At 43.4% G+C, this 18,451-nt stretch overlaps 1 protein-coding gene across 1 annotated transcript in view; it reads right to left on the reverse strand.

Annotated features, from left to right (window-relative positions):
- Positions 1 to 1,149: 1,149 nt before the first annotated feature.
- Positions 1,150 to 18,451, reverse strand: part of LAMB1 (laminin subunit beta 1) — a 44,211-nt gene continuing 26,909 nt past the window's right edge. Inside the window, exons 24-33 of the mRNA XM_062638307.1 lie at positions 12,016 to 12,385; positions 10,124 to 10,308; positions 8,678 to 8,919; positions 6,496 to 6,699; positions 5,976 to 6,120; positions 5,039 to 5,246; positions 4,695 to 4,836; positions 3,707 to 3,883; positions 2,298 to 2,457; positions 1,150 to 1,464 (exon numbers count right to left, since the gene is read on the reverse strand). Of these exons, the coding sequence (XP_062494291.1) occupies positions 1,328 to 1,464; positions 2,298 to 2,457; positions 3,707 to 3,883; positions 4,695 to 4,836; positions 5,039 to 5,246; positions 5,976 to 6,120; positions 6,496 to 6,699; positions 8,678 to 8,919; positions 10,124 to 10,308; positions 12,016 to 12,385 (1,970 nt within the window). The 3' untranslated portion in view covers positions 1,150 to 1,327. The remainder of the gene's footprint in view (positions 1,465 to 2,297; positions 2,458 to 3,706; positions 3,884 to 4,694; positions 4,837 to 5,038; positions 5,247 to 5,975; positions 6,121 to 6,495; positions 6,700 to 8,677; positions 8,920 to 10,123; positions 10,309 to 12,015; positions 12,386 to 18,451) is intronic.

Genomic DNA, 18,451 nt, shown 5'->3' on the forward strand with positions numbered 1-18,451 from the left:
TATTCATGTTAAATGGAGTTTGGGAAGTCAGGGAGGCTAAAATTATACTGGAGATTATAATCTCCCAGATACTTGAAAATAAAATTCAAGGCCTCAGAATTGTTACTGTATTGTCACTTCTCTCGCTGTCATTCCTGTTCTAGTGAATGTACAAAGAGTGTGTGTAAAGGTAAAAGATGCATTACTGAGCCATCTGTCAGCGATCTGATGGCAGTAAAATCTGAATGCTGCAAGTTTGCAAATCGTGTTTTTTAACAGCTGCTATGTATAGTGGCAGTGAAATGGTGCCTGATGCTGGTACAGTGGTAACCAATTCTTGTGTAACCTATGGAGCTTGGGGATGATTATTTAAACATACTGCTCTTCACTTTGCTTAGGTAGTGATACATTGTGCCACAGTTGTCCTGACTGACTTTCACTGACATCAGTCAAGGTTAGGTAAGGTCAGAGTACATACACAGATATATTCCTCAGCTCAGAGTTAGCACTCAGGATATGTAAATGCACATTGCAGTTTTGGGTGCTAATTTTTGTAGCTGATTAATCTGCAGTACTGTACAACTGTCTGCAGGTGCACTGCTCTATACCTAGCTGAGATGAAGTATGATGAACTGCATGTTGCGCTTTTGACAAAAGTCTTATTTGTGTTTTGTTAAGTGCAGCTGGTCTTAAGGAGCTGTCTGTGTGTAGCTCCTTCGCTGTTTCACATCAGCATACTGTGAACTTCTGTTCAGACAGGCTTGGTTTGCCAAGCTTGGTTTATGACATGAATTTGGTGCTTGAAGTGTAAATGACATTCACATCTTCAGTGCTGCCCTGTGTCCATGTAGCAAATGTTTCATAATCAGTAACATGAAACTAATGTCAAACCTAAATGGGTATCATGCAGAAGGTAAAATAATCCTTTTTGAGTTACCATGACATAAATGCCAGCTAACCACACAAGTGTTTCTTCATTCCCTTGTAATTTTGGTGAGTGACCATCCATGTTTCATAGTAACTGGAACCCTTATGTAGAAGTACGTAGTTGGAGCCAAGATTTTATTAGATCTCTAAGCAGTTTAAAAACAAGACTTGCTAAAGGATTAACTGAGGTACCATTTCAGCTACTGAAAATAGGAAGGAACTTAATGATTCATACTGGGTACATACAGTGATACAAAAGTATTGTTTATTTTCAACATCAAAAAGTTACTTGTCTTTGGTTCTGTGACTTCAAAGTCAATATAAAACCTGTTCACTTTCTCAGGTCTTAATCTCGTGTCAAAAAGAATGAGTGTAATACTTGTAGACTCTATCCTGAACACAAAGCATTTCCTGCTCCCATTTACAAGCAAGTGCTGTAAACGGCCACCTTCTGGCTGATTGTCTGTAAGAGGGAGCGGACTGTCTCCTCTAGCTCCACCAACTGCTTGGCTTTGTCTTCCAGAACTCTTTGATTGTTTTCATATGTATGTTCCAAGTCTGTCAGAAAAGGAAGGGGAAAACCAGCTTAATCAGCAGTGTTTTAATACAGTGAAATGCAAATCATTATAGTTAAGGATAAGTTACTATTCATTTTTATTACAGAAGGGAATCTGATTAGGAATTTTAAAAAAGCAAAGGCTGGAACTTTTTCCTCAATATTGGAATATAAAGTGACAAGGAAGTAATTGCCCATTAAGTAGAAATCCAAAAGTATACTTTGGTTCATGTTGAAAATAACTGTCGTTCTCTGGCCTGTGATGGCCTTTACGAACAGTGAAATGTTATGGTTAATTCTATTCAGTGTGCAGGAGCAAATAAGTGGAAGAATTGAGTTCCTGGCCTGGCAAAACCAAGGAAAACATAGCCCCTTCCCTGGCAGCTATGGGCAGATTGCTCCCTCCTGGCTCAATCAACTTTAACCAACAATAACGAATGTTAAATTAATCTGTAACCTGGAACTAATGTATTTTGATCACCTTTTGTTACAACAGCTATCCAGGGTGAGGGGGAGCATTGTTTGAAGATGGGCATGTTACTTGAATGGGTTAGTCCTTGTCTTAAGCATAGTAGTTACATTCCTTCCCTGCAGTGGTTCTTGAAGCAGTGATTGGTGTTCATACCAGAAGTTTGTGCCTCGCTGGTAAGTTTCAATGTTTTTAGTCTTTTGAATCAATAATTTCTATGATGTCCATAAGAATAAGGAAAGCAGATCAAAGCCCAGTAACAAAGAATTAACTTCTGTTCCCTTCTCTGCTGATGAATAGCTGGTATAACAACATTAAACTGCTTCATATTCTAAGACGACCACTTGCCCCTCAGACCAGCCTCACCTTTGAGCAGCTGGAGCTTGCTGTTTGCTTGAGCCAGCAAGGCTTTAGCTTCATCTTGCAACATGGTGGCTTTCCTCCTAGCGTCTGCCGACTCTTCTGTCTTCTTGGCAATGAGATCTTCCACCGTTTTATACTTGTCGTTCAGCTCAGTGTCGAGGACCTGTTCCAGATTGAAGCACAAGATGGAGCTCGTTCAAAAGACAATACAGCTGCCGTTTGCATTTTCTCCATCGTTACTAATGCGGAAGTGAGGACTGCAAAATTAGCTCAGTTAAAAGCAGAAACAGTGCTGGGATAGCTCATACTTAATATTCAAGACCTTAAGAGTTGGGGTGAAGATTTCAGCAGCTGCCCTTTTTCAGATATGTGGTTGTTTTATGGCTTTAATACTGACACTTGGCAAGGATTTACAGGATTCAGTTAGTTCTGCAACTAATAGAAGACATGGCCCCAGTACATCTGGAAAGATGCATAATGAAGTACTGGCACTGCTTCTGGTGGAATGCTTGAACCTGGGGAGAAATAAATACCCTTGGTACCCTTTCAGTAATGAGAACAGCTGTCTAGATTGTATAGGTGAAGCTGCTGGAGAAGTCATGAAGTTGGTTTCTCAGCTGTACTTTGTGAGGTTAAGATTAAGAAGTCCTATGACTTCTATAACTGAATTCAGCAAAGAAGCAAGCTAAGCTGCAGCAGTGCTGGAAATCTCTTGTGTTTACTGGACAGCCACCTGAAATACTACTTAGTGTTTGCAAATAATTGATTTGATGGATAATACATCTCTCCTGGCAGAAGATGCCTCTCTGGAGACTGGTGGGCTAACTAGAGACAACAGATGGAAGCAATGAAACTTCCTGTGGCAGATCTGTCAATTGTTTTGTTAATGGGCATTCTTTTGCTATTACAAAGGTATGTAGCTGACATTGTGAGCAGTGCCATGTGCTCACAGAGCAAACTGTGCATCTTGGGTATTTACAAATTACTTTGGGTTTATATTGAGCTAATGATTTTTCTTTGTTTCTTGATTCTGTATATGCCCAATTCCAGACTGTCCTGAATCTGTCATTCTCATAGAACTAAAAATACTCTATACAAGGGGAAAAAGATGACCAGTTGTCCTGCAGCAGATAGTAAAGCTGAGGAACAGGAACGAATCTGCAAATGGCAACGTGACAGGTTTCCTACGGCTATCTGAGAACCTCAAAACTTTGAGTGCTTTTTTCCTCTCTGTATCTGGTACCAAAGTATAAAGCGGTTATTTTTGGCAAGTGGGTTTAGTGCCTCCTCCACCCTGCCATGTACTTGAACAATAAATGAAATGGATCCTATGTATTCACTAATGTTCCTTTATCCAAACTGGGGTGAGAGTTTTGTTGGCTTTCCTTTAGCATCTTTCCTGAGCCTCTCACCTGTTTAACTTCTTCAGCATTTTGTTTTGCAGTAACAATTTTTTCTTCTATGTTGTCCACATTCTTTGAATTTGTAACAGCCTTTTGCTTAAGGTCCTCAACACTCCTCTCCAGCTCAAACAGACGTAAGGTAGCGTTGTTCAGTGTTTCTTCAGATGCTGCATTTTCAGATGCAATCTAATAGGAAGAGGGATGAGAGTTACACTTCCAAAAGACGCTGAACATTCACTAAACTTTCTAGACAAGCCCATATCAACTAGTTTGTGTCCATAGACCCGATACAGAAAAACAGCATTTCAGTTTTGCTGCAAATGGCCAATTGCAGTTAGGGTGAAAGAGCCTACAGTTTGAAGAGAAGGTACACATGGGGCTGCATTATGTGTGCAAGTGTTGCCTAATCCACAGGCAAAACTTCAGACTTCCATCTGAAGTTTCACTTTCCATCATGTAATAATGGACTTGTGAAGCTGTGTATCTTCCAGGCTGGCCAAGCTTCATGGGTGTAGGCACTATGGCCTCATGAGGGCTTTGAGATGAAGTCTGAAAATATGGTATCTCACAAGAATACAGCAATTACTACTTTAATCCAGCATTCGTTTTAGTCTTGTGCTGCAGTGGTAGGGGACACTGACAGAGTGGCTACACCAATACACTACCACTGTGGTTGACAGGCAGGGCTTCCCACAGATCCTGGCCCACCTGTGTTAGAGGGCTACAGTCCTGCTTGTTTAAAGTCACTGGTGCAGAAAAGCCTTTTTGTTTGCTTTTGGTTTGTGGTTTGCTTTTGTTTTTCTTTAGAGCAGAAGGTCTCCTGGCATCTGTCACACTACCTCAAAAGCTCACTTGAAGGCAGGAATGGTTTAGATTCATTTTAAGTGCAGTCTTTGACTTGCAGTGCCCAGGAGCCTTCCCTAGACAGGCTTCCATCAGTTGTTAAGTAGCAGACTTGATATTGTTTCTATATCTTAAATACTCATAAAGAACATACCGAGGTCAGCAGGTCTTGAGTTCCTTTAATATCTTCATCAGCTTGTTTGATGGCTTTTTCAGCTGCATTTTGAGCTTTTTCCGCTTCTTCCAGTGCTGCTTTCACCATGTCTGCAGTGACTTTAACATCTGTTGCACCGTTGCTGTGGAGCAAAACCTATGTTAATGCTTAAAATGCTTTTACTTTGGAGCTAGAAAAAGAACTAGGCATACACTGCAGAAGGCCCCCTCACTGCTGCCCCTTAGTGAAGGAATGAGAACCTGCATCAAGGAAAGTTAAACTGCGTTTTCTGATACAATGAAATGAAAGTCTGGTTCAAGCTCTTGGTGAGCAGGGTTGCATACCTCGCTTTTTTAGCTTCCTCCAGCAGCATTTCTGCTCTGGCAATGTCTCCAGCACTCTGTTGCAGAATGACCTCAACATCAGAAAGGCTTTCTACACGCTCACGAATATCTTCTGTCAGGGCTCGCAGCTGCTGGGGAGTGCTTGGCATCTCCATGTTCAGCACTTCATTAGCCACTGCCTCGATGCTATCCAGGTCAGCGCTGTCTTCTAGCAGAGGGACACAAATGACAAAGATGTAAAAGTTTCCCTCTGTCAGGTCTCAGCATCCAAATTCTTTCCCAGCTGCTCCCTTAAGAAGGGAAACTGTAGGAAAACTTGTTCCCCCAGGTTTATGAAAACCAAGGTATTAAAACTGCTTCCTTAGGGTGAAACTTCCCTCTCAGGAGAGGCCCAGCTGGCATAAGCTCTCTTGGAAGACTTTTCAAGATCTCAGTGATTAGCTGCACCATGCTGGGGCTGGGGGGAGGCATAAGCCCTCAGGAAAGGAAGCCAACAGCTGCACGTAAATTTATTTGTGCTTAACAGTACACTCAGCCTTGAGTAAACAGGGAAGGAATGGAACTGCCATGCTGCTGCTTGCAAGCGAACAAGGCCCTCATTTAACCTTTACCTGCCTTCTTACAGAGAGAGAAACTCACAGTTCCTGACTTTCCTCCCCTTTAATAGTACTTTATCTTCCAAGCCAGAACTCATGAACACACTTGGCAAACTGCAGCAGTACAACAGCCTCAGCTGAACCGAGCACAAGAACATGTCACAGTTTGCTCTCACTTTCCTATTGTCTTGGTTTTCTCTCGTTTCCAGATTTCATCATGCACACTAAGGCTGGCTGAAGTGCAGGAGGAGACACAACTATTGCATTACCCCTTAGAGGATGATTCAGAGCTAAAGATAATTCTTATAAACCCAGAATTAATTTAAATGTAAGGTTTTTACGCATAAGGAAGTCTCTAATCTGTTTAATAAGATTTCTCAGATCTTCATTGCTTCTGTCCACTTGTTCTTTTGTAGCATTGGTTTTGAGCAAAACTGCTTGTGCATTCTGTTTTGCTTCATCAGCTCTCTGTTTTGCTTCAGAAACCTAAAGAGAAAAATAGAAGGACTGCATATTTGCTTAAGCTTTAAGACCTGTTTTAAAACAAAAATCAATTGGAGGCAGAGGTATTAGTAATTAATGAGAAATGCTTTTTCTCATAAAACTCCCAGAACACTTTTAAAAGCTGGCCAAGAGCCATACCACCAATGCTAGTTTAAACAACTCAGGCTAATGCTTAGAGTTATCCATGCGGCTTCACTTGAGCAAGCTCCCTTTCTGAGGAGCTCTACAAGCGAGATGAAGTTACGCAACTGAAAAGCAGTATTTTGAGGTAAGCCAGGCACATACTTCATCAATTAGTGTCAAAACTTGCGTTATGAGTGTTTTTGTCAATATCTAAAAATTGATTTGGCATGTTACCATTCTGGAGAGTTGCTCAACTTCTGCTAATGCACTGAGTATGTCTCTGTCAAAGTCCATGGCTTTCTGCCAGGCGTTGTGAGCTACAGTCACCAGCCCATCGCAGCCAGGTCCTCCACACTTCTTCTTGCCTTCAGCTGTCCGACAGCTTAAACCACCACACTCGGACTCGGCACAAGAGGCTCCCGGGGGAGTGCCACATGTCTGCAGGGACGAAAAAGGGAAGTGGTCACAGCTTTATTTCCACAGCTGAGCTGTGAGGGGGAAGGAGCAGGACAGTGCCTTACCGTGACAGGAACATGATGCTGATTCTGCCCCTTGCGGCAGCATCCCAAGTACCACAGGGAAAGAAGTTGAGGTAGAGCTGCAAGCTGGAGATGGCTCCTGCAGCAGGTTCATACCAGCATGGCTTTAATCTTTCTTCTGTGCCCCCCACCCCTGAACCTTCCTGCTTTAACTCAGTTACAAATAGGTAGCTCTCTGATGCTGAAGTAGCTGTAGGTTTATGAGGGAAATCTTGCTCTGCCTTTATCATCTACTTGTCCTGTACATCATATTTCACTGGAGAGTTTACCTTTAAGCTTTGGTTTCAAGGTGGAAGCCACTACTGTGTGCATGCCTTCTTTTGTTTGAAATCAGTCTTCATGACTGTTCAAAGAAAAACTGGCCATCCCAAGAAGCTATTTTTTAAGGAACAAAGTGTTTGGTGCAAAGTAGTGTATTTTCCTTTGTTCTAATGCTCTAGAAGCAAAATAGAAGCTAAAATGCTCCAAGCTGAACAGAAAACTTTTTTCCATTTCCCTTAAAGTGCTGTCCCATTCCTGACCACCAAATGTTTCCTCTGATTCCATCTTTCCAGAACACCTTCCAATTTGTGAATTACTGTCAAGGACGTGTTCCCATAGAAGATTTTAGGGTAGACCTTTTTTGTTTAAACAAAAAAGCAAAACTATCTCAGTCAGCAACATTGTACTGAGAATTATCCGCTCCTGGGTCAATTGCTTCACAATGAAATCATCCAGGAGTTGGTTTAGCCAGAGAGAAAATTGGAAGGTTTCCCATTCTTGTGAGCTTCTCCCCTCCTCATCCCCCTTTTCCAAATGATAGTCACGTACTTTGCTGCCAAAAAACCTCTCTGGGAAAACCTAGGGGCTGTGCCAAGTGAGCTGCAGCTGTCTCCCTTGAAGTGTAAATGAGTCCCTCTTACCTGCTTGGCATGCAACCCAGCAGGAGCTAGAAAGCAAAACCCATTTCTCTTCTTTTTTGGTGTCCTGGGATTACACCTCGGAGCAACTCTGTGTTTATGGCTTTGATAAACATCTACCCAAGATTTTCAGCCCTCCAGAACAGTCAGGCAGGAATGTAGGGGCAGGGAAACTAAACAAAAAGATGTCTTCTTTTTAACCCTCCAGAGAAAAGGAGAGCTGGGGGAGTCAAAGGGGTGACAGTAGTAATAAAGGACAAGGGACAACCCAGCATGTGCAGAACTCATCCTCTAACACAGGCCTGGCAGGCCAAGGGGAGTTAATGAGCAGTCCCCTGCTGCCTGCCTTCACCAGGATTGTTCTCTCAATGCAGCTGGCTGACTTCAAAGCAAAGCTGGGGGAACACCCAGCCTCTCCCAAGAAATAGCCACCCTTGATTATGTTTACAGATGAGCAGGCAGCTTCAACAGAGAAAATGCCCTTTTGACTCCAGCTCCCTCTAAGTTCTACTTTGTCTCAAGCACAAGGATGGGACCATGGCAATGCAGAGGAGGGCAGCCTGTTGGCGCAAGCAGCTGCACTGCCTGAGCACTGCACAGGCATTATGTGTACCCTGTGGAGCTGCAAAAAGGGAGAGAGGAGCCTAGAGGAAGCAAGCACATGGACTGAGGACAGGCTTGAAAGTATGGCTCTCAGTCCAGCAGACTCAATGTTATAAAGATGGGTGCTCTGTTGGGGCAGAAGAGTAGAAGACCAGCATGAAAAGCTGAAAGCCAGTAGGTCTCGGAGCCCACCAATAAACACCCCTGTTCCAGCCCACAAAATACCCCGTCACCCAAGAAACATGCACTTCTCATTAACAGACTGTGCATCTCACCCTCTCAAGCCATAAACGCTTCCTTCCTGCCCATTGCTTCTTCACAAACCCAACTTTAGTTTTGCTAGAGGTTTTATACCAGCAATTCTCAGCCATGTACCTTCTCAGCCACTTCAGAGAGATCCAGGCTCTGCAGCTTGCCTGCGAGCTCATCCAGCAGGCGCGACTGCTCCTCTTGTTTAGCCTTGAACTGGGCCTCCTTCTCATTGATTAAGTCTTCCACTTCCTGCCGCGTCCGCGCTGACAGCTCCACGGCACTGTTGGGGTGAACAGTGGAGGCATTGACCCTCTCCTCTGCCTCCAGGGACATCTGGAAATACTTGGTGACACTGTCCAAGGCTCCTGCAGAAATCAAATGGAACTGCTCAGAAATCTGTTAAGTAACCCAAAGTAACTCATATTATGGTGGTTGGCAGATGACATCAGGGTTAGCAATATGAGTATCAATGTAACTGATATGCCAGCCTCTGTGGCTGCACTCAGTGCTACTACAAGGATGACAGCATCTGGCCTCCTGTGGGAAAAAAAAGAGTTTATTTTCTTTCTTGATTGGCAGCATTTGCTGGATTTTGAGGTTAAGCCTTTCTCTGACTCTAATGACTGAATTCTGCTTACTCTGAGGGCAAAAGGAGATCTAGCCTCTGAGATTTATAGGGCAACAGTCTGTGCTCTAAGGATTCAGTTATCCCATTAGTTGTTATTGCTTGCCCTGGGATGTCTGGCTTATGGAGTCACTGCTTGGAAGCTGGTCAGAGCTTTCCCAAAAAACAACTGCTTGATGAAAGACACTGATTTATGGACCTGTTAGTTTTGGATAACTCTTGGAGAGGCCCTGAGTGGGTGTGAGGGATCCCAAGGGGGTGGCCACACTCTGCACCTTGGGCAGCTTTCCTCTGCAGAATGCCACAAGCAGGGACTCCCCTGTTCTACATCCTGCTTGCCTGTCTCTGTTTCCACTGAACACGGAATTTAACAATCTCAGAGTTCCTGCAAAACAGGAAATGAAAGAAAAAATAATCCTTTTTGTCAAGCTGGAGTGAAGTCAGCTTTCAAAATTCCAAGGAATTTGGTGACATTCCTCCTTCTCCAGCAAATTTTGATTCTTGACACATTTCAGTGTGCCAATGGGCATGCAAGGCTTGGGTGGCTCAGAAGAGGCCCTTATGGTGTGCTGTTAGTCACAAAGACCCAGGTTTGCTGGTTTCAACCATAAACAGAAGTTAACAGAGGACAGAGAGCAAGGGAGATGTTCAGGTGTATCTTGCACTCTGCTGTTGTGTCTCAGCTAAAATATATTAATGAAGAGGCTTTAAGACAATTCTGTACCCCAATAACTCGAGCGCATTTGCAGTGTGCAGAGGAAGAGAGAGGGGGTGAGGGGGCAAAACAAAATTCCTGCTGCATCAGCAACTCTGCTAATGCACAGAAAGAAGCCGCACTCCTAGGAACTGTGCTTTAGTTAGAAGATTAACCTCCTATTTAAAACCATGCACTAATTACATCTTTAGCAACCTCACTGCTTTCTCCCCCTCCCTGTGACACTTACCCCGAACATCAGAGATCTTGATGAACTCTAGCTGTTCTGCAAGTTCTTTCACAACATGGTCTAGGCTTTTGGCATCTGTTTCCAGCGCGCTCAGGTCAGTGTCTGTGCTGTTGCTCTTCACTGCTAAGGCTGACAGGTTTTCTTCTATGTCAGCGATCTTAACTGTAACATCTGCTGTCAGCTTTCTGTAAAACAGAGGCACAGGACTCAACAGTGGGAGATGGAAGGGTTGTAAGCCTCAGTGTTTCATGTTACTGAAGAGCAGTGGTTAGAGCCATGCGGAGCTTCTCCCACAGTGGGACCTGTCCTGCCTTGGTGGAGCTGTGATTTGTAACAACATGCCTACCTAGAATACTGTTTTGTTTCCTTTATCATACAAAACTACTTTTTAATCTACAGCAAGTTTATAAACTCCAAGCACCAAACTGCTCAGAAAACAGATGCTTTGTGTAAGATTAACTGAAGGCAGATTCCAGAGGGCTGCTGTAATGCTCTTGTAGCGTGGCAACTGCATAGGTCAGGGTTGACTACTATGATCCATACATAATTTTCTTCCCATCCCACACAGCTACAAATGCAGTTTTGATTACTACGAGCTCATGGGACAGATTGGAACTTCAGGAAGCCAGAGTGGGGGAGCCTTAGTTTTAACACAATGGATTCTTTTAACTCGTCTATAAAGATCCCTCCTCTCCAGCCGTTTCTCTAGGGCTATGAAGGGAAACCTCCTGCCTTCAGCATTCAGCATGGCCTCAGCGAACTACAGAGCAGGCTTAGCTAGTGGGATAACCCTAAAAGGAAAAGCAAGTATATGTTACACATCAGTGCTGCTGCAGAGCACAAGTGGATATAGGAAGCTACTCCCATCCATGGTGATCCCACCAAACCCACTGTGTCTCCTCATTCTGAAAGAATGAGGCAGTTTTTAAGCTCTGTGATCAATTTACAGCTCTCTTAACAGCCCAAAATCCTGCTGTTTTCCAAGAGTCCTCTAAAGGCCAGTACTACTTCTATACAGCTAGAGAGGCGCAAGACAGGTACATATATATATATATATACACATACATACATGTACATTAAGGAAAAGCAGCTTTTCAGCTGTTCTGACCTCTCTCAGCACACACAGAGGCCAAATGCAGCAGCAACCCCCAGCTCTCCAACTGGAGAGAGGGAGCTGCAGGGCACCAGCTATTCCTAATTGAGACATTTGTGCTTTAATCCTCACCCCTTTGCTTTGTGCAGTCCTCTTTACAATGCATAAGCAAGTTCGAGTGGTTGCACACAGGACAAGAAAGCAACTGTAATCCTACTTGATGTTAAACTGCCCCATCTCCAAAAGCACAAACTGCCATCTTTTGTATGACTTGCCCTAAAACAAAATACAAGGCTCCTATCCTGAGAAAAATGGAAACAATCCTTGTTATAAAGCTGGTGCTTCCCACACACACACGCTCAGAGTGCAAAAGGAGACCAAGTTTCCAACTCATCAGCTACACTCGGAAATCCAGGAATTTAATCTCTCCCCTCTTCATTCTCTCACATAATAGCAGTGTTTGTCCTTTGCCCCAGGGGAGTGCAAGGCAAGCATGAGTGCCTCAGTGGTAATTAGCTGCCTGGTGCACAGCGGAGCAGGACAACCCCTGCTCAGAGCATGGCAGCCGCACTGCTCCTATCTTCCTGGCCAGGTTTCTGCTCGTAGGACGGGTGCTCACTGCTGGCACAGAGCATGGCAAGGTGCTCCACCAGCACTAGGAGCCACAGCTGGAGGAGCAGAGCTGGGTGTCCTCAGCCCAGCACGGGGACAACAGTCACTCGAGTAAATCCCAGCTCACTGGCACTCACTCCCACTCTTCCCACACCAGACTTATCCATGTAATTGTGACTGTACTCACTCTGCTTCCTCAAAGAGATTCCCAATGTTTTTCAGGGGCTCAGCAGCTGGATTTTGAGCAATGATGGTTTTAATTTCACTGAGCTTCTCCTCCAGGGTATTGAGCGTCTGCTGGTATGGGCCGGTGACTCCAGTGATTTTGAGGGCATTAGCCCTGTCCAGGAACTGCTGGGTCCTATTAGACAGCTCGCTGATGATCACGTCCCAGAGGGCAAAGCACTGGTGGCACGGCACGCAGTCAGGGAAGAAGCCCGAGTAGCCCCGGGAGCACTTGTCACAGCGTGGTCCTTCCACCCCTTCATTGCAGATGCACTGCCCAGTGGCACGGTCGCATTGTGGGGTCTGGATGCCACGAGGGTTGCAATCACACGCTGGGAGGAGAAAAAGACGTGTGAAGGCTGTGGTGAGGGAAATGACAGGGACAGTGGCAGGGAGAAAATACACTCGATTACAATGAAGCGGTGAAATGAGCATAGAAGTGGTCTGTGTTTGGATTATAAAAAGCTAATTATGGATTTGCCGCTTGGGTATAGGGAAACAGGACTGAGTGTGAAAGGGCAGACAGATAGGGAAAGAACTCTAGGGGAGACCAGGATTTGCACATCTCAGAAACAGGCACAGTAGGGAGCAAAGATGAACTCTTCTTGCAATGTTTGGATATCAATTGGATAGCAACTGAAGACAATATCAATTTCACACCTACAGAGAAGAGCAAGTATAGCAAGGCTTTCCACACAGGAAAAGAAATGATAAGCAGACACATAGTACAGGGTTTAAAGAGTAAAACATGAATGAAATGGGAAAAGTGAACATGGAACAACCATTAACAGTCTCCTCCAGCACAGGAGTAGGGGTGAACTGAAGAATACAGCAGATAAAAACCCAAGCACCTTCTCAGGCACCTCCCACAAACAGCTCAATAAAAGGACATAGTTGATTATGCAGCACTTAGTTAAGAGGCAGAGCTCCCTACTACAAGACACTGGGTGCTAAAAGTTGAGGTTGCTTCAAAGAACATGATAAGAAGAACATGACAAATTTATGGCATAACAGCCCATAAGAGATCTTCTGTGCAGAGTTACAGGGCCTGGCTCAGGGTGTGCATCAAGGAGCCCGGCGCTGGGCTGATGTTTTGGGTATACAGAAAATGAGAAAAAAATCAGGCAGTGAAAGGTAGAATAGAACAAAGAATGTGGCCATAGGCAGCCCTGTCTGAGGGAGAAGATGCTAATGACCAAGAGCCCACACACTCTCACCCTCAAGTGGGAATGAAGACAATGAAACAGGTATTTTTATTTTATCTGCTTCGCACTTTGAGCACCATCTCAGGAGCTACTATTCACACCTTCCTGAAATGGACATTCATTCTTACATTACTTCTGTAACTGTGAGCACCTACCTATCTTTGTATATGCTAGTCAGGTAAGACCTTGGGGGCTCCAGGCGGTTGCCAAACTGGAGTGATAGGGTTTGGGCACCACCCTTTTTTAACGCACTTTTAGGATGAAGATGCACTTCTTTGGCACTAACCCACCATGAAGATAAGTTAATTAATTTACTGATGCACAGCCATTTCAAAAAGGACAGACACAATTTGTACACAGTAACTCTATCAGGAGAAGTGTTTCCATGCAGTGGTGCTACACTTCACCTCTCCTGCTCCTTAATTCCGCGGGCATCAGCGCTGGAGGAAACTACCAACCTGCAAAGCTTTTAATAAAGGAATGGCAGAAAGGAACAAAAAGAGAGGCCTTGAAAATACACAGGTTATCTACCTACAGTCATGGCAGAGTATACCCAAAGCAGGCCATGCACACGTTCCTTCAACAGGGAGAGGACTGTGATACCTGGTAAAAGCTTTTACTTACACATCCATTTACCAGGCATCCCTGAAGGTTAATGGCTCAAAAAGGCCCATAAATCAATTCACACACCCCAAGCACATGCCCCCTTGAAAAAAGGGCAAAACACAAAGCTGTTTTCAAGATCATGCATTGTTTGCTTCAATGCCAAAACACAGTGGTGGTCTTCAGTTCAAAAATCACACAAAGAGCTTCAGCAGAACAAATCGCTCCTCAACAAAATGACTTTCTTGTACAATGTGAATATGATAGGCAAGAGACAAAAATAACTTCTGCTGCCTGCACAATTGAGCAAAATGGTCCTTTGTTCTTTGAATTATACCCTGACACAAGAGAGTGTTTTTATTTTACATCAAAAGTGCTTAAGTAGTCAACTCACCATGGAATATGTTCCCTGCAGGCAAACTGTTGAGTTCTTGTTTGAAGGTCAGTTAACCCTTCTGTCAACTAATAAGGCCCTCAGTATAATGATGAATTGTCCAAATTCCTCTGCACAGAAAGAGGCTAAATGGCATGTGGTTTTTCTCAAAGATTCAGAGATCTGATCAAGTTACATGAATTCTTGCTGCTGGCAAATCAGATCACTATATTTACTTGAGGATTTACAAAGCTTAAAGGGAAAAAACCCCACCCCAACATGTTGGTAATTCTACTCCTGAATACCTGCATGTCCAGGAAAAGCAGATGACATGGCTTTAGTAGCATTTACCTCGTAATGTGGATTCCAAAATCTCTGAAGCCAGAAAATACTGGGGAAGGGGAGAGGAGAATTTAAGTACTAACTCATGTGCAAAGTGAAAACCCAAACTCCACAGCTGCCTGATGAGAGATGATAAAGAGCAAAGAAGTCATTTATTCTAAGCACAGCACAACAGTTGGAAGAATCATCACATTTCTAGAATTCTACAAACCTTACAAATAAGCTTTGTGGGGCCCAAAAGAAAATCATACAAGACAGCTAGAATGTGGGTTATTTCTCCATTTTAGGATTCTCTGATAAGCCCAGAAGCAGGCAATGCTGGCTCTGCATTACCTCAATAGTGTGAACCCAACATGTAAAATAGCCTTCAAAAGTGCTGGTTTCACACTTGCTTTTTTTAACTCATGCTCTTCCCAAGTCATTAACAGAGCCACACCAGCTTTCAAACTAAAAACTAGAACAAGACAATATTATCTTTGAGTAAAATCACTTAAGTTAAAGGAAAACCATAAACAGCCTCCCTCAGTACTGGGATAAGAACATTCCAGTCGATTTTATTTTCTTCCCATTTCACAGATTTTGGAGGCCTTTCCCTAGGTTGGTGGTATGGTCTCTCTAGCTACAGCTCTTGGACAATTCCTTATTGTGGCACTGACTGAAGCATTTTTTAACTCTCACAAAAGCATCCCTGCCCCTCTTACATTTCACATACTGTGAGCAAACCTTTCATCTCACAAATGACACACACATGCCAGTGTTTGGTTATATGTGGTCTTCTTTTCTGAAGTTTAGATGACTGTAGCCAAGCACTTCTACCAGAGATGACTGAAACCATCTCTGTTCCTTGCTAGAGTCAGTCTCTGAGTACTTTTACCAGAAGCTGGTACCGAATTTCTGGACACTGCATTAATGACGAAATTAAGCCAGAAACCCACAGAAAATGCCCTTCAAGGTAGTGTGGAACAGGACCTCCAACATCTGCCACACCTCTAGGAGTCAAGTCCCATTTCCTGGGCTCTGGACACCACCACCACCAGGCTACTTTACGTCCCAGCAAGGAGCATGTCCAAGGCCATTGCAGAGACCATCTCCCCTTTATAGCATAGCGGGGACCAAACCTTCCACTGACTTGAGTTGCAGCCAGTTCTCAAGAGGAAGTAAGCAAGCCCAGGCCAAGACCATATAAGGCCTTCTAGGTAGTGCAGATATCCTTGAACACTGTAGGCCACTAGGCAAATAGCTCAGTACACAGGCTTCACCTCTCTGCCTCCTACAACACCAAGCCAGCCTCAGTCTCTTTGAGATTTCAGGGTGCAACTTTGTCCTGAAGTGACAAAACCAGCAACTTTGTCCAAAAGGGACAAAAGCACAGTGACAGTGGCAGGATCCATATGAAAGGAAAGGAGGACCTCCTAGTTGGCACAGGCTGGGTAAGGCAAGCACAGGACTGGCAAATAGCTCATGGAAGAGTAACTGTATTACACATCCATCCATCATTCGTGGTGGTAGGTGCACATCCACCAGAAAGATTCATGTGACATTGGATTATCACCGCCAATAAACTGGGATGTGAAAACGGGAGATGCCTTGAATCTTATCACCTGGTAGGAAAAAAGTGAACACCATGCCAGCATGATGAGCAAGTCATGCCCAGCACTGGATTTGGCCAGAGTATCTCAGCACCACTTCTAGCCACAATGGAGTTCTTGCTCCTCTAACACCTTCTCTGCTGACGTCCAACTATTCCTATGGTCACCATGTAAGTCAGCTCCTACACAGTCCAGTGCTAATGATGCTGTTATGACTCTTTTGCTTTTGATGTGCTCAAACAGGCTAACGCAAACAGAATCTTAAAGTATCAGTTGGCTTTGGAGATTTTGGCTCCAACCAGCACACTCCTAAGTCTGATATAACAGCTGAGCAGCTGTATCACAGCTAATTCTAGCATATACCTGGTTAATCTAAATTTTTTCAAGACACACAGAGAGAGGCGTATCTAAGGATGCAGAAGTGTTTCAGATATTACTCAGTAGCTAGCCAGGACATTATATTCCACTTAATGGAGTAAGTGTGGTATAGGGAAAGACAAAGTCCTGTATGCCCCTTTTAAATGCCTTGCCTATGCTTACAACACTAGAAACTGGGAAAAATGGTTCATTTTGCTCTGCAAAATCACAGAGATATTGAGTTCACTGCAAGAGATTTAGATGCCTTAACCACTTTGGATTGGAAATGGCCTTCAAGACAAATGGTTGATTCCCTTCATAGAGAGGGGTGGAGCAAGGCTGAGGGGAAGGTCTGTAAATTAACCCAGACAGGCTGCTTGCTTTGAAGATCGGTGTTAGACAGGGACCAAATCTGTTGTGGGCAAGCAAAGCAGGACACTGCAGTTACTCCCATGGAAAATACAGTGAAGGAAAAAAAGTATTTTGAAATGGTTGGCCAAAGATTTGAGGGCTTTCAAGGGACCATTTATTAAATTAAACAATCGGTTTCTGGTTTGAAATGTCATTTTGGAACTGGATGTACTGCTTTCTTTAATCAAGTGTTTAACTCAATCAGACATTCTCTTGCAGCGTACTTTGACTTAAGTGAAATCTCTTTTTTGACAGGAAAATTATCTAGCCAAATTCAGTCAGGCTCTGCTGATTATCAGCTTATGAGTATAAAAGACTGTAGCTGCATTTGTTTGTAAATGAATATGCAGTATGTACGTACACACACAGAGTATCCATGGGTAATTTTTATACCACCTTGATCAATGCGTTTCTCTTTCAGTAATTTTTCCTGATCTTTAAGATACAAGTAACACTCATACATGTTTACTGAATGTAGTCTTAGAGAGACATAAGGGGGGAAATTCTAAAGTAGATGACTAGCTCATATGGTTTGCTATGTGTCTATGAACCGCTTTATCTTTCACTTACTCTGACAGCTGTTACCTTTCCCTCTGATTTTAAGTATTTAGAACTCACTTCCATTTAAACAACTGTAATTTAATACGTAGCATATTTGCATACTTCTTCATTTAAATTAAGGTGTGTCCGAGTAGCTGATAGGACAGCTGAGATGATAAAATGGATACTGAAAAGGCTGTTTGAAGATCAGTCTCAGTGTTTCATGCGTTATTGCAGGATGCTAGGAACAAGCAAGCTTCCTGCATCATCCTACACAGAACAGGTCATTTTTGCAGAAATATTTTCTTTACAGCTTGAGATTGGAGATGGAAAGCATCAAATGTTTAACTCCTCCACAGAGAAGAAAACAAAGGGTTTGTTCAGATATGATTTTCTGGCATCGGTTCCCAGTGGTAGCGAGGCACTATGATGAAAAAACCATCCAGCAATTTGTAAGGTGGGAAGTTCTGCAGAGCTAGTGAATTTCTTCAGAATAACCAGCTATTGATTCAGATGACCCCATAAGCATACTGCTGACTCCTCAGTGTTGTGATTTGCAGCACAAGTGTTAAGATCCCAGCCTAGAATTACTCAAGTTGTGCTGCACTGTAACATGTTAGCAGACCTTGCCAAAAGGGCAATTTTGGGAGAACTATCATTGTAGATTACAGTATTTTAAGACCACAATTGGTCAATCGAAATACTGAAATTCAAAGTGAAAAATCATATTTTCTTTAGTGTAGAATTTGTCCAACTTCCTTTAGACTCTTATGACAGAAGGAAAAAAAAACCTGCTAATCCTTCTCTCCAAACCATAAACATTTATAAAAGCAGCCTACATGACTAGCTTAAGACCCAGGTGTTAAATTAAGACTACAAAGCCTATTCTTAAATGGCAATGGGGTAATTTTCACAGAACAGATATTCTGGCACCAGGTACATCGCAAAGACAAAAAACTGAGAAAATCAACTTTCTGC

The sequence above is a fragment of the Pezoporus occidentalis genome, unplaced genomic scaffold (genome assembly GCF_034315485.1).
Source record: "Pezoporus occidentalis ecotype Australia unplaced genomic scaffold, CSIRO_AGI_Poc_V1 ctg56, whole genome shotgun sequence".
NCBI classification, from domain to species: domain Eukaryota; kingdom Metazoa; phylum Chordata; class Aves; order Psittaciformes; family Psittacidae; genus Pezoporus; species Pezoporus occidentalis.